The sequence below is a fragment of the Numenius arquata genome, chromosome 21 (genome assembly GCF_964106895.1).
Source record: "Numenius arquata chromosome 21, bNumArq3.hap1.1, whole genome shotgun sequence".
Classification (NCBI taxonomy): domain Eukaryota; kingdom Metazoa; phylum Chordata; class Aves; order Charadriiformes; family Scolopacidae; genus Numenius; species Numenius arquata.
In genome coordinates this window covers 4,005,098-4,017,257 of record NC_133596.1, presented here as the reverse complement: position 1 = coordinate 4,017,257, position 12,160 = coordinate 4,005,098, and the positions used below count along the sequence as shown (strand labels likewise).

General features: G+C 52.4%; 1 protein-coding gene across 1 annotated transcript; it reads left to right on the top strand.

The window, feature by feature from the left end:
• The first annotated feature begins 2,751 nt into the window (after positions 1 to 2,751).
• On the top strand, positions 2,752 to 11,710 carry TMEM222 (transmembrane protein 222). Its single transcript, XM_074162187.1, has 6 exons — positions 2,752 to 2,897; positions 5,380 to 5,464; positions 6,240 to 6,271; positions 6,982 to 7,078; positions 7,230 to 7,360; positions 8,367 to 11,710. The coding sequence occupies exons 1-6, from the start codon at positions 2,785 to 2,787 to the stop codon at positions 8,452 to 8,454; spliced, it is 546 nt and encodes a 181-aa protein (XP_074018288.1). The 5' UTR covers positions 2,752 to 2,784; the 3' UTR covers positions 8,455 to 11,710.
• The last annotated feature ends 450 nt before the right edge of the window (positions 11,711 to 12,160 follow it).

Genomic DNA, 12,160 nt, shown 5'->3' with positions numbered 1-12,160 from the left:
CGGTGGCGAGGCACTGGCAGAACTGGGAGTTGAAACCTTTTGTTTCTCGTCAAATGAGAGCTCGCGAAAAACAATGATGGCAGTATTCCTGCTCTGTCCATCGATCCAGCATTGTAGGCAGGCAAGATAGCTGCAATAAAAAGCCCGTCCTTTAATTTTATGCATGGAGAACTTCTTACCTGCTCTCCCCCCCTTCCCTATCCTCCTCCCCCAACCCCCCCCCGCAGTTTCTTTTCCAACTGCAGCTATTTTTCCCTGCTGACTTCAGGTGTTTTGTATTCTGCTTAGATCAATAGCAGCAGAACAGCAGCAGCTTTCCAGTTGTCACTAGGAAGACCCTGCTGTCAGCTACAGCTCACCCATTTTCTGCCAGTGCGGTACTGGGGATGAAGAGCCCTTCTGCTCGCTTGACAAACACAAAAGAAAGCTGTGCAGTACAGGAGTGCTGTATTGATTTTATTTCTTTTTTTTTTTTAAAAAAAAAAAAAAATCCAGCCTGGGGAAAACGGTGTTCTTCCCGTGCTCCAGAAGCTGGCTTTGCCTACCTGCACTGGGTTGAAGAGGGAATAAACTGGGCTGTGTCAAATGCCCACACGGGAGGGGAGGGTGTGTGGTGGCACCACGGGGAGATGCGTCCTGCCGAGGCTGTCGGCCACGTCCTGGCTGCTTGGCTTTGCCAAGGGAGCTGGTCCCTGGTGATAATGCTGCTTAGCAGCCTCCGAGACACAAGCAGGAAGAGCAAATCCATCGCCTAATCCGACAAACGCGTCAGGACCACATTAGCTGATGTGAACGTTGGCCCCTATTCATGGATTTATTTTTTATTTTAACAATCTCTCATATTTATGGTAGCCTGGAGCAAATCAATGCAAGTATTTTTCTTCATCGAACAAAAAGTGTTCGCTGAAACACTTGAATACAACCTTTGTGTGCATCTTCCTTCCGAAGTGCCAAAATAGGAAGCATCTGTTAGAAACCAAAGCGCCGGGCATGGCTTTGCTCTCAAGGGTCTCCGTATTTCCTCGGCTTTCTCTCTTTTGGAACTGGACTATATTGTGAAATCCCTCACTGTCGGATCCCCGGGAGCACGGTCTCGGGCTCTTGATCAACTCTGAGGCAGCGACGGGTCATGCTGAGAACGATGCCCACGCTCCGGCTGGAGGTGAGCGGCTCGGTGGAAAGGCTCCGCTTCCATCCAGCTGCCTCTGAAGCAGCCCTCCCTCTCGGAGGGGCTGTCCTAAAACACGCTCTAGGCTAGGAAATAAGCTGGGATGGTAGAAGATCTCTTGAGGGCTCGGAAATGTAGTCTGCAGCGCGTTACTAAGCTAGTTGAGTCGAAGCCTGAGTACTCGGATGATGAGTTAGCGCGTATGGGGGGGCGGGTAGGCCACCTCTAAACTAGACTGTTAGCCATAGCAGCAACCCCAAACTGGTGTCCCCTCCGAGGTGCCTCTGCTGTGGGTAGAGGTTCCCCATCTCCCGGGCTTTCAAAGCTGGAAGCTTCCCTCGTCTAAAATTCAGTAAGCGTGTTAAGTGCTGTTCTGTCCCCAGAACGGAGCGAGCGTTGATAAATGTGGAAGGCTGGTCTTAGCTTAATTATTAAGCAAAGGCGGATAATGGAAAGCAGATCGCATAAAGCAGAGATAAGAGTCTTTGATGAAGGAGAGAAATTTGAGTAAAAAGGAGGGCTGTTATGTGGGAGCTGTAAGTGATGTGATGTTGGGAATGTGGCTCCGGCAATTAACAGGGTTTGCTAATAACAAAAAGCCAGCACCTGCTTGTTCTGCATTGCCTGCGCTCGGCGTGCTGGAGCTACGAGGGAGGAGGAACCCAACCACATGCGGGAAGGGGCCAGGACTGTTTAATTAGCAAAACCCCTTGGCGTCGTGCTGTGTGACACCACAAACTGTGCTGGAGAGCTCTGCTAACTACGGGAAATGCAGCGCCAGGTCTCTGTGAGGAGGAAACGACTGGCTTCCAAGGAAAGCAGGGAAGGATGCGAAGAAGAGAGGGGCATCTGGATGCTCGGCTGGGCAGAACATCCCCATCCTGGGGACAAGCCATGTCCTCCCTCTTCTTCCCTCTAATTCAGCGAGTTGCCACTCTGTATTTTGCTGAGCCTGTTGCAGTGGGTGGAAATCTGGAATAAACTTCTTTCTTCTTCAGCTTTCTCGTGTAGTTTGAATTAAACTTCCTAATAAAGCAATTGTTATTTTTCTAATCCGATTCTCTATTTGTAAATGCTGGTGTCCGTCCCGCCCCCCCCCCGCAGTACCTTGACTCCCTCCTCTCCTCGTGGGAGGTTTGCTGTGTGATGCTTATTTCTCCTTTTACGCTTTCCTGAGGGGAGGGTTTTCTACCTGGCAGCTCCTGGGGATGACTCCTCCAGGGATGAAGATGGGATGGGGATGACATGGAGAAATTTGCTGCCGAGGTTGGCGTGGCTGATCCCCACAAGGTAAGTGCGAGGAGAGGGGGGGAGAAGGTACCTGCCCTGGAGGGGCTTCGCCAGAGAAGTTTATGGTTTTCCTCCCCGGGAACCATCCAGCCCGGCCCCCGGGGCCCTTCCAGCCTGGTCCCCAGGGTCCTTCCACCCCGTCCCCCGCTCCCCATAGCGGGGAGGGCCCGGCGGAGGTGGTGCAGGTCCCGGGGCCAGGCCGCGGGGAACCCGCCAGCTCCCACTTCCTGGTTACCGGCCGTGCCCGGAAGCGAAGCGCGGTCTCCAGGAAGTGACGCCAGCGCGGCGGGCAAGGTGTGTGTGGAGACGGGGGGCGGGCCCCGGTGATGGCGGAAGCGGAGGCCAAGATGAAGCAGTTCAATGGCGGCGGGACCGGGCTGGACGCCGAGCGCGGCCGCTTCCCGTACTGCGTGGTGTGGACCCCCATCCCCGTCCTGACGTGAGTGCGGGCCCCGCGCTCCCGGCCGGCCCCGGCTCATCAAGGCCCGGGCCTGGGCCTAGGCCTGGGCCTCATCACTGGGGGTAGGCCCTGGGCCGGGGCACCCCCTGCCTCTCCCGGGGTGCTGCGGGGCTGGCGAGGAGCCCGGCCCGCTGTGGGGCTGGCAGACCGGGGTAACCGGCTGCCTGGGCCGCTCCGGGGCAGGTGGGGTGCTCGGGTCGCCTCGGGGTGCTCGGGCTGCTTCGGGGTGCTCGGCCCACCTGGGGTTGACCGGGTGCCAGGCCGCTTCGGCGGTCGTGGAGGACTCTGTCCTTGGGGTAGGGCTGTCCTCTCCCCGCAGCGAGGGCGTGTGGGGGGAAAAGCTTTGGGATGAGCGGGCTTGTCTCTGCAGGAGCGGGAGTGGAGGGGATCCAAGGGAAATGTGGGAAGTCTTTCATGTTCTTGCATCCAAGGTTTGGCTACGGGGATCGTGGGCCCCCTTATGCCTTGAGGAGAGGCCCCTGCGCTTCGCTTCTAATGAGTTAGAACTCGATTTGCCTTCCCAGTCTTGTCAGCCAAGCGTCAGCAGGCTCCAGGGAGAACTTCTGAGTTTTTCTCTGGTCGTGGGAAAATGAAAAGCTGTAAAACGTGGCTTTAGGGGTAGTCTGGGAACACAAAAGCTTATTTTCATCCCTCCCTCTTCCCCTCCGGTTCAAATCAGGTGATAATGTTTACTGAGCCAGAGCTGAAAGTCAGGTAGAAGACGTGGGCTGGTCCGTGCCAGGATCAGGAATGGCAGCGCAACTCTCCTCAGCGAGGAGAAGCTGCAACTTCCCTGTTGCTGTCTCGCGTGCAGCTACAAAACACCTTTGGGTTTTGCCTCTTTTCTTTTTTTTGCTTAGAATTTCCACCTTAGTCTTTTTTCTGGAGGATTTGCCAAAGCTTTTAACCTTCTTACGTCCTGCTAGGACTGATGAAGAGAGCTGTTCTGCTGCCAAAGTCACTGGGCATCTGTGTGTGTTTGTGGGTTCATCCCCCGATGAACAGTGGCATCTTCCTGACAATTTGGTTTTGCAGCAGAAATTTCAGTGGTGTTATTTGGCAAAATCTCCTGTTACGTTGCATAATAGCTCCGTTTTCTCCCTCTGACGTTTCCTGTCATCCTTGGGTTTGGAGACTTGAAAGCTAGTCAGTGCTGAGAGGAGAATTAAAGAAAGGAAGAAGTGCCTAGAGCTTTGAAGGTGGCAACGCTGTGACAGCGTTATATTCGGCTGTGCCTTCTGGCTGATAAAACGTTGCACAGATAGCGAAGGTGTCTGGCTGCTTTGCATCCCACCAGATAGGGACGTGCAGAGGGTAAGTGATGCAGGCGCAGAACATCAAACTTTGCAGGGTCCTTTCTCTCCGTCGTAGGGTTGTGTTATCAACAGCAGCTACGTGCTATTTATAACCTCGGCTGTGCTTATCGGTGTGTATGGCTTTGTCTTTCCTCCTAACATCCAACCGCCTCAATCCCTTTATGTTTTTGATGGTTTTAGGATCTCTAACTGAGCCACGGCTTGGGAATCTGTTTCTGTTTAGCGTTGCTGTAATGTCTTCTGAAATATTAGTTGCTGCACGCAGTCCCTCGGGGAGAGAGGGGCGAGAAATCGGAGAGAGGTCAGCAAACCTGAGAATGCTGGAGGATGTGGGAGAGAGCTGGAACTTGGCCTGAAGTTTTTACTTCTAAGTGGTGATGATGGAAAAGGAGGTTGGGATATAGGTCTCCTGCTCCCTGGAGCTGTAAATAGCCAGCGGGGAGGAGAGGATTTTTGAAGCAATGGGATCATTTATGGGAGGGAATGCTCTTCCTGGAACCAGGAGCCCCTTTTTCTGTCTGGGGTGCTTAGAATGGTTGAGGTTGGAAGGGACCTTAAAGATCATCGAGTTCAGTCTGGTTTGCTTAAATTTAGTTTGCCCCGGAAAGCTGCAGTGTGGGTGGGAAGATGGGCAGGATGACCTTATTTTCAGTTGTTGAGGTGGAAAGTCCGGTTTAATCTCAAGGCAGCTTCTCCAGGATTTAACCTTTTTACTTGGCTACACAAATGGGTTTGTCCTGCGAGTCCAGGGCTCGCTGTACGCTGACCAGGGACGCGTTAGTGCAGGCCTTGGGAGACTTGTGCTCTCCGTAACCGCAGCCTCTCACGCTAAAATCCCAGATCCCGGCTGCCCCGCAGACAAGCTGACTCTAGACCTGTTTGTCAGCGCAGCTTTGGGCATTCCCTGCGTGTTGTTCTTTTCCTTGTACCTCGTCTGTCTCTCTGCCTCTCTTTGCCTGGCTTTGGCTCACCTGCTTTCGATTCTCGGCTGCGTGGAACACGTTAACGGTGCCTGTCTGTCCCATGCTGTGCAGTTGGTTGGGCGGACGCTCTGGCAGTCTCCTGGCAGCACGTTGCACGCACTCGGTGCGATCGGGGCGGGGGGCAAATATCTCAGCCTGACGGTTCGCTTGTTGCCTCGGTAGATGGCTCTTCCCGATCATTGGCCACATGGGGATCTGCACCTCGACTGGAGTCATTCGGGACTTCGCGGGGCCCTACTTTGTCTCAGTAAGTAGACGATGGATCTAGAATCCAGATCCAGAATCTATGCTTGATCTGCTTCTCACCTTCGTTGGTGACTTTGGAGCCAGCTGTCTTTTGCAGCTCAAAGTTCTGCAAAATAATGGCTTTAGATGTTTCTGAAGAACATGGATCTTTGCTATTGCTTTGTGGGCTGTTGTCCAGTGGAGGTTGTTTGGGAGATATGATAAATAGTGGCCAGTTTGGTGAGCAGAAGTGGAAAAAATTGTTGTCTGGGCTCTTAATTGGGAATTTTGGACCTAAATTCTCTTAATTCTGAGTAACAGAAGCTGCCTTCCAACTTCCCCAGCGTGCCTGTTACTACCATGCTGCGTAGCATCAGGTACGAGCCGGTCTTCTAAACTGCTTTATAGTCTGGTGGATTTTTAAAGTCAGGGAATTTTAATATGGGATGATTACTACTCTTAATAGATCGGGACATTTACAACTTTGAATTAACAAGGTATAAATGGGGGGGGGGGGGGAGGAAACCCACCCCAAAACAGGGAACAAGGTACATATCCCGCGTATCTAGATGATGTCACCATGTATAGAGTGTACTTATACTCGTGCCCGGAACAGGAGTAGGAAAACGATTGAAATCTAAATCCAGACGCACAAATAAGATTGGTGTCTCGAGACTGCCGAGGCGATGTGAGGGTTTTATCACTAAGCGATGGCGGGCGGTGAGGCCTTCTAGCAAGAGGCATGTCATGAATATTGTGCGGGGTTATCCTCTTGAGACGTTTTTCCTTTTTTGTAGGAAGACAACATGGCATTTGGGAAGCCGGTGAAGTAAGTGCTCTTGTTAGTTTTTATTAAACTAACCAACTGACCTGCAGATGTCCTTTAATTCACGGAGACAGACATGCTGTAATATTGCTTTTTCTTGTTGTTCAGAAGCCCCAATTCAAGTGGATGGCTACTGTGTCTCTGCTTTTCAAGAAACCACATTAAATTAAATCTTTTTAGAAGCGTGACAGCAATGTAATGGTATTAATAACTAGAGCTGTATGGAGCCTTTATTAAAAAAAAAAAAAAAAAAGGAAGAAAACAAAAGGCTAAAACATTTTAAGATGATGTTAACAACAAGTGCTCCGAGTAAATACTGCCTGTGCTGTGCTAATCAAGTGTCATCACTCACATCCTGTTAATGATTTTCTGGGGGGAGGAGGAGAGGTGCCTGGGTTTTGTGTATCTGTCAGATCAGGTTTACGTTTTGAATGGCCTGAAGTTTTCACATCACGGGAGGTGAAAGCGGTTCAGAGTTTTGTCTGTGGCCCTGAGCTCTTGCAGTTTCTCTCTGGGGTGCTGTGGGGCTGAGGGTGCTGAGCAGTAGTTTCTGCTGCCCTCTGCACCATGCGCTTCTCGTGAAGAGCTCAGCTCCGTGGTTCTCCAGAGGTAGTGGATTTCTCCAAGTCCTTTAAGCAGCTTTCAGGTGGGAAGAGCAAGAATTTGGTAAAGGCATGGCAGTAGTGCGAAAGGATCTGTTTTCATCCTTCCAGGTACTGGAAACTGGATCCCAGCAAAGTGTACTCCACCAGTCCCAACGCGTGGGACACGGCCGTACACGATGCCTCGGAGGAGTACAAGCACCGCATGGTACGGCTCCACCGCTGATGTCTTCTCTGCATGTGGGAGAATGTCCCCACCCGGTGGCTGGGTCCTTGCTGGGTCTGCACCAGCACAGGGGGCAAAACTGGGGAGCCTCAAGGACAAGATTTCTAATCCTGTGCCCCTTTTTCTCTTCCAGCACAACCTTTGCTGTGATAACTGCCATTCTCACGTGGCTCTGGCCTTAAACTTGATGAGATACGATAACAGCACCTCCTGGAACATGGTGAAGCTCTGCTTCTTCTCACTCCTGTATGGGAAATACGTAAGGTGAGCTGAGGAGCAGTCTAGATTCAGCAGGCAAAGGGGCTCTCTTTCTTTTGGTCTTCCTTTCCCTCCAAAGCTCCAGACTGTTCCGTGGAGAAGGGAGAAACATCTCTCCCTCACAACGTGAGGGTGTGTGTTGCTGGTAGGTGGTACTGTCACTGCATGCTGCCTCTTAAGAAAAGAACCAAGGGTGCTTTCCGGCTTGACTGGGTGCTGCTCCTGAAATACTGTATCTGGCAGCTAATTTGTGGTGCCTGCAATTTGGGAAACGCTAACTAAAGCAAATCTCACTCTGTGTTGTCTTTTGGCTGGGTTAGGTCAGAACATAAGGTCACGGAATGGCTTGTCTCCAAGGATTACTGATTTCTCTTCCCTCTCTTGAATCTTGTTTACATAAAACCTAGTCAGATTTCCAACTGACGTGGAGCTTCCAACTTGAGTGGAGAGGGAAAACCCGGGTTTTCCTTACTAGAAAGGGCACTTAATCTCCATTTCAGCTTCTTGTGCCTGAAGAGGAGATTCTGCAATGACTGCCTTGCACAAAGCTCTTGGGTTGCTCCTCTTCTGTTGGGTCTTCCCTGTTCTGGAAGAGCTTCTCTACCAGCTTTTAGGCAAGTGTAGTCCCTGCTTTTAGGCAAGTGTAGTCCCTGCTGTCTCAGTTAAATACACCAGCGGTCTGGATAACGAGACCTGCAGTAACAGGAGTTCATTTTTTGTGGTCTCCTGCCTGTGCAGATGTGAAACGTGCTAGTCTTCGACCTTAATTTAAGCTGGAAGGAATGTCCAGCCCTATTGTTGATGATATACTTATTTGTGGACCTGATTTAATCTCAATTTTTAACTGAATCTCCAGGATGTGATGTGTGGCAGTGCCAGCAATGGATAAGAAAGTCGGAAGGGCATCTGTCTCCCTTTGATCTCTCCAATTATTCTCACATCCTTCTCTCCCCCTTGTCTTTCTCTGCTGATTTCTCAGATTTAAACCCTCCCCTTTTTTTCTGTCTTGCAGCATAGGGGGATTTGTGAAGACCTGGCTTCCCTTTGTCCTCTTCTTGGGGGTGATTGTGACCGTTGTTCTGACGCTTCATTTGCGGTGATGGCAGCTGTGAACTCCCCATTCCGTGGGCACACGAAGGAAGAAACTGTGACTGATCCAGCGAGACGGAGGCATGGGACTCTGGGAGGCGTTTTCTGGGGAAGGTGGCAACTCACTTCATTGTTTCATCTTTGTTTCCTGGAACTGGCTTCTTTTCCTTCTGTTTTTGTTCTGTCAGTGGTGTCTCCCAGTGTCAGGGCTCCTGAAGCCTCCTGCTCTCTCCCTGAACGTGCTCCCTCTCTGCAATTCGGTGGGTAGAAACGCAATCAGGAAAGGAGAGACGTGGGCACCTTTGCTTTCATTGCGAAGCAAAACCGCGAGGCAAACCCTGCCTCCTGGTTCAGAAGCACGAGCAGATACACCTCTTAAGGTTCTCTCTGATCACCTGGTTTCTTCCTCTTGGCGGATTTCATCAGATGCTTCCTCAGATTTCCTGAGTCTCCAGGAAGGAGTTGTTGGTTTCCCTGTTGCACGACTCTCCTGTAGCACAGGTTTCAAAGTGGAGGTGCGGGGTTCCTCCTGGGGACGTGGAGTGCCACAGCACTCGCTGATGGTGTCCCCCCCCCCTCCCCGGGGGGAGTGACAGGAAGGTGTTGACGGCAGGGATGCTCCTCTGAGGAGACACGCAGAGGAACGCTCTGTGGCAGGGCAAATTCATCTGGTCCTGCTGGTGAGCCCAGAAAGGCAGGAAAGTCGATGGACTGGCTTGGGTACAGCTCATGGCAGTCTGCACACTTTCGATAGCCTGTTCCAGAGTTGGGAGTCTACTGCTATGTCCCTTTTAGCTGATGCCAGAAAAAAAATCCAGCTTCCCTGCTTCTGCCTGTGCTCTGAATATGTAATATTGTCGTCACACTTCTCACCAGCCACTTTCTTCCCTTTGATCCCTAGTACTTTGCGTGTCGCAGCGTACCTGAGCCTGCAGAGGTGGCAGCAGCAGCAGGTACGTGTTTCTGGGGCAGAAGCTTTAGCGTAAGGGTTTTGAAAACATCCATGAGAGCAGCACCCGAGACCTGAGCTTAATTTGGACCATCAGAGATTTTAAAAAAAAAAGGTGAAGGGTCTGGAAAGCATTCGTGTTCTGGTTACAGTGTTCAGATTTGCAGCAGCAAACTGGGACGCTGGTTTTCTTGCGACTGGTTCCAGGATGGTGAAAAAGGCGGTGTGTTTTCTTCCTTGGCGTGCTTTGAAGAGCACACCTGGGTTAAAAAGTGCTTTGTAGGACTGGCTTTGATGTGAGAAATGCTGTTTTGGCAGCGTTGCGGGGGGGCTGATGGCCCTTTTGAGCCCTGGATCGGGCAGGAGGGGTAGTAGGGGGGTAGGTTGTTCTTGAGCACTAGGCAGGAAGTGAATTTGGACATTACCCAGAGCCTCTTCCAGGGTGAGAGGTCCCGGTCTGTGCTTGCTGAGGCTCTGGCCTGCAGATGGTGCTTTCTGTGGGGCTCTGAGCCAGGTGGCTTTTTAAAAAAAAAAAAAAAAACGTGTGGCTGAAGGGTTATGTGCAGTTGAGCAGATCCCCTCTGACTGCAGACGGAGGAGAATTGCTTTTCCACTCATGCCTTGAAAGGCCAGCTCTTTAGTACCATATGGATTTCAACCTCAAGGAGTGCTCATGGCCAGCAAGAAAGCTCTTCTCCACTGCCTGCCGTCCCTGCGGCTTCCTCTCACTGGGAAGCCCATTCAGGGTCCCCGCTGGCCCTAAGACCTGTCCCTGTGTGCCTTCCCACCCGCTTCCATCCCTCCAACTCCTCTAGCCATACGGGGAGGCCTGGGGACTCCTTTTGGGCCTCTTGATATCTCTTCATTTCTGCATTTCCTCTTTTTCCTCAGTCACTTTTATGTAGCCCCTTAAACCCTCTCCCTTCTCCCTCGCATCCAGTTGTCTCTCTGTCACCCGGTGCTGGCCTTTCTGGGGGTGTGCAGACCTCGGTGTCCTTCCCCCTCTACCTGAAACTGAAATAGTCGTGGGTGTCTGCTCTGTACAGTCGTTTCAAGCCTGCGTGGAGAGCGGGCTGGAGGGTGCTGGGCCCGGGGCTGATTAGAAAGCCAAGATCTTGATCAAAGAGAACCTTACGATGAAAGGACGGTGTCTTCCCGAGCTCCCCTGTGTTGCTGTGGTCTCCACCCAGCGAGCCCGCTGGCTACCGTGCCCTCGCGCCAGCCAGTTGAACGGGAGAGATTAGTCCTTTGCCTCTGTTTTTAATTTAAGTGTGATTTCTCAGAGTGACTGGCCAAGGGTGCGCTCGGAGTCCCTGGCCCCAGGGCTGAAGCCAACCTGTCTTACGCAGTAGCAATAATCTAGAGACTCTTAGGCCTGTCTCACACGTCAATTCAGTGTTTTATCGATAAGCTATACAAGCCTTGCCAAAGCTGAGACTTGGAGTTGTCAGGGGAGGCCGGGAGTGGGGCTGCCGGCCACAATTCCCGCTCCTGGGACTCCTGAAAACATGTCGAGTGCCATTCCCCACCGTGAAAACCCTTGTCGTTTGCTCCTAAAGTTTTTTTTTACCAGATCTGGGTTTCAAATGGAGACTTACCGTGAGCAGCAAATGAGCCTCGTGGTCGGTTGGTGTGTTGGCTGCTGGGGAAGGAAGCCATATCCCAAATCCTTGTTGAAGGGCATGGTGGATGGCTCTGGGCATCTGAAGGGAACACGGCTAACGGGAGAGCTGGGCCCAAAGCCCAGGTACCGTAGAGCCAGCCCCACACGTCTCCATGCTGGACACGCAAATCTGTGGTCGCACAGTGAAGGATGGTGCTCGCAGAGGTTGGATGCTGGGAGAGACGGGTGGACTGGTGGGATTTATGGTCTTCCTACGCTGCGGGAGTGCAGAGAAACCCCGGCAGCGCTCGGCATGGCTTCCCAGCGACTGCGGTTGTGTGGGGAGGGGGCTGCTTCCTCTTGGTGTGGGAGGTGGGTAAGGAATGTCCTCTCCTTGCATCTTCCTTCATCTCCCTACCGGCTTCTTCCCGGTGCCCCCTCCGAGTAGCCACATTAAAGGTTCACCCTGTCCTTCACCTTCCAGATGCCAGTTTTACGCTCGGCTCCTTTCCCCCGTTGCACGTGCTTGTGCTGCAGCGCGCCGTGGCTTTGCCGTGGCTTTGCCGTGGCTCTCCGGCGAGGGCGAGCCCTCCGTACCCTCATCCTTTGTTCTCTTGATCTCTGTGGGGCGCTGGATTACTTTGTAAATATTTAAACTGGGCTTCTGTGGTTTCATAATCCTGACGGTAGGGGAAATAAACTTATTTCGGTGGATGTCTCCAAGTGCCACATCTCTTATTGTCGAGACTCTTTCCTCCTCCTTGCCAGGAGTGGGGTTTGTGTTTCCCCCCCCCCCCCGCCCCACTGAGCTCCGTCCCCTCTCCTGCCCCAAGGCAGCCCCCAGGAGCCAGACCCCAAAGCCTTTTACTTCATGAACTTGCCCATTGCCCTGTTTTCAGACGTGCTGTTGGGAAGGGGGGGCTTGGAGGAGGGGGGGGGGGAAGGAAGAACCCAGTTGCCTCAGCATGGGAAGGGTTTGCAGGCTTTAATGCTGGGTCTCGAAGCTGGGGAACCTTCCGAGCGTCTTTGTTGTGTTTGGGAGGAGAAGGGGCTCTTTGCTGCTCCCCACACCTCTGCCTGGCCCTGGGCAGGGGGGAGCCAAGCGCTCTGGGGAGGAGGATGCTTTTTTAGGAGATAAACCCCCTCTTGCAGTCTGATCCCGTTG

Excerpts from the sequence above, each read along its gene's own strand:
- TMEM222 (XM_074162187.1), top strand. The coding sequence starts at position 2,785 with ATGGCGGAAGCGGAGGCCAAGATGAAGCAGTTCAATGGCGGCGGGACC. Across the intron at positions 5,465-6,239 it reads CGGGGCCCTACTTTGTCTCA|GAAGACAACATGGCATTTGG; the intron begins GTAAGTAGACGA and ends CCTTTTTTGTAG. Across the intron at positions 7,079-7,229 it reads AGGAGTACAAGCACCGCATG|CACAACCTTTGCTGTGATAA; the intron begins GTACGGCTCCAC and ends TTTCTCTTCCAG.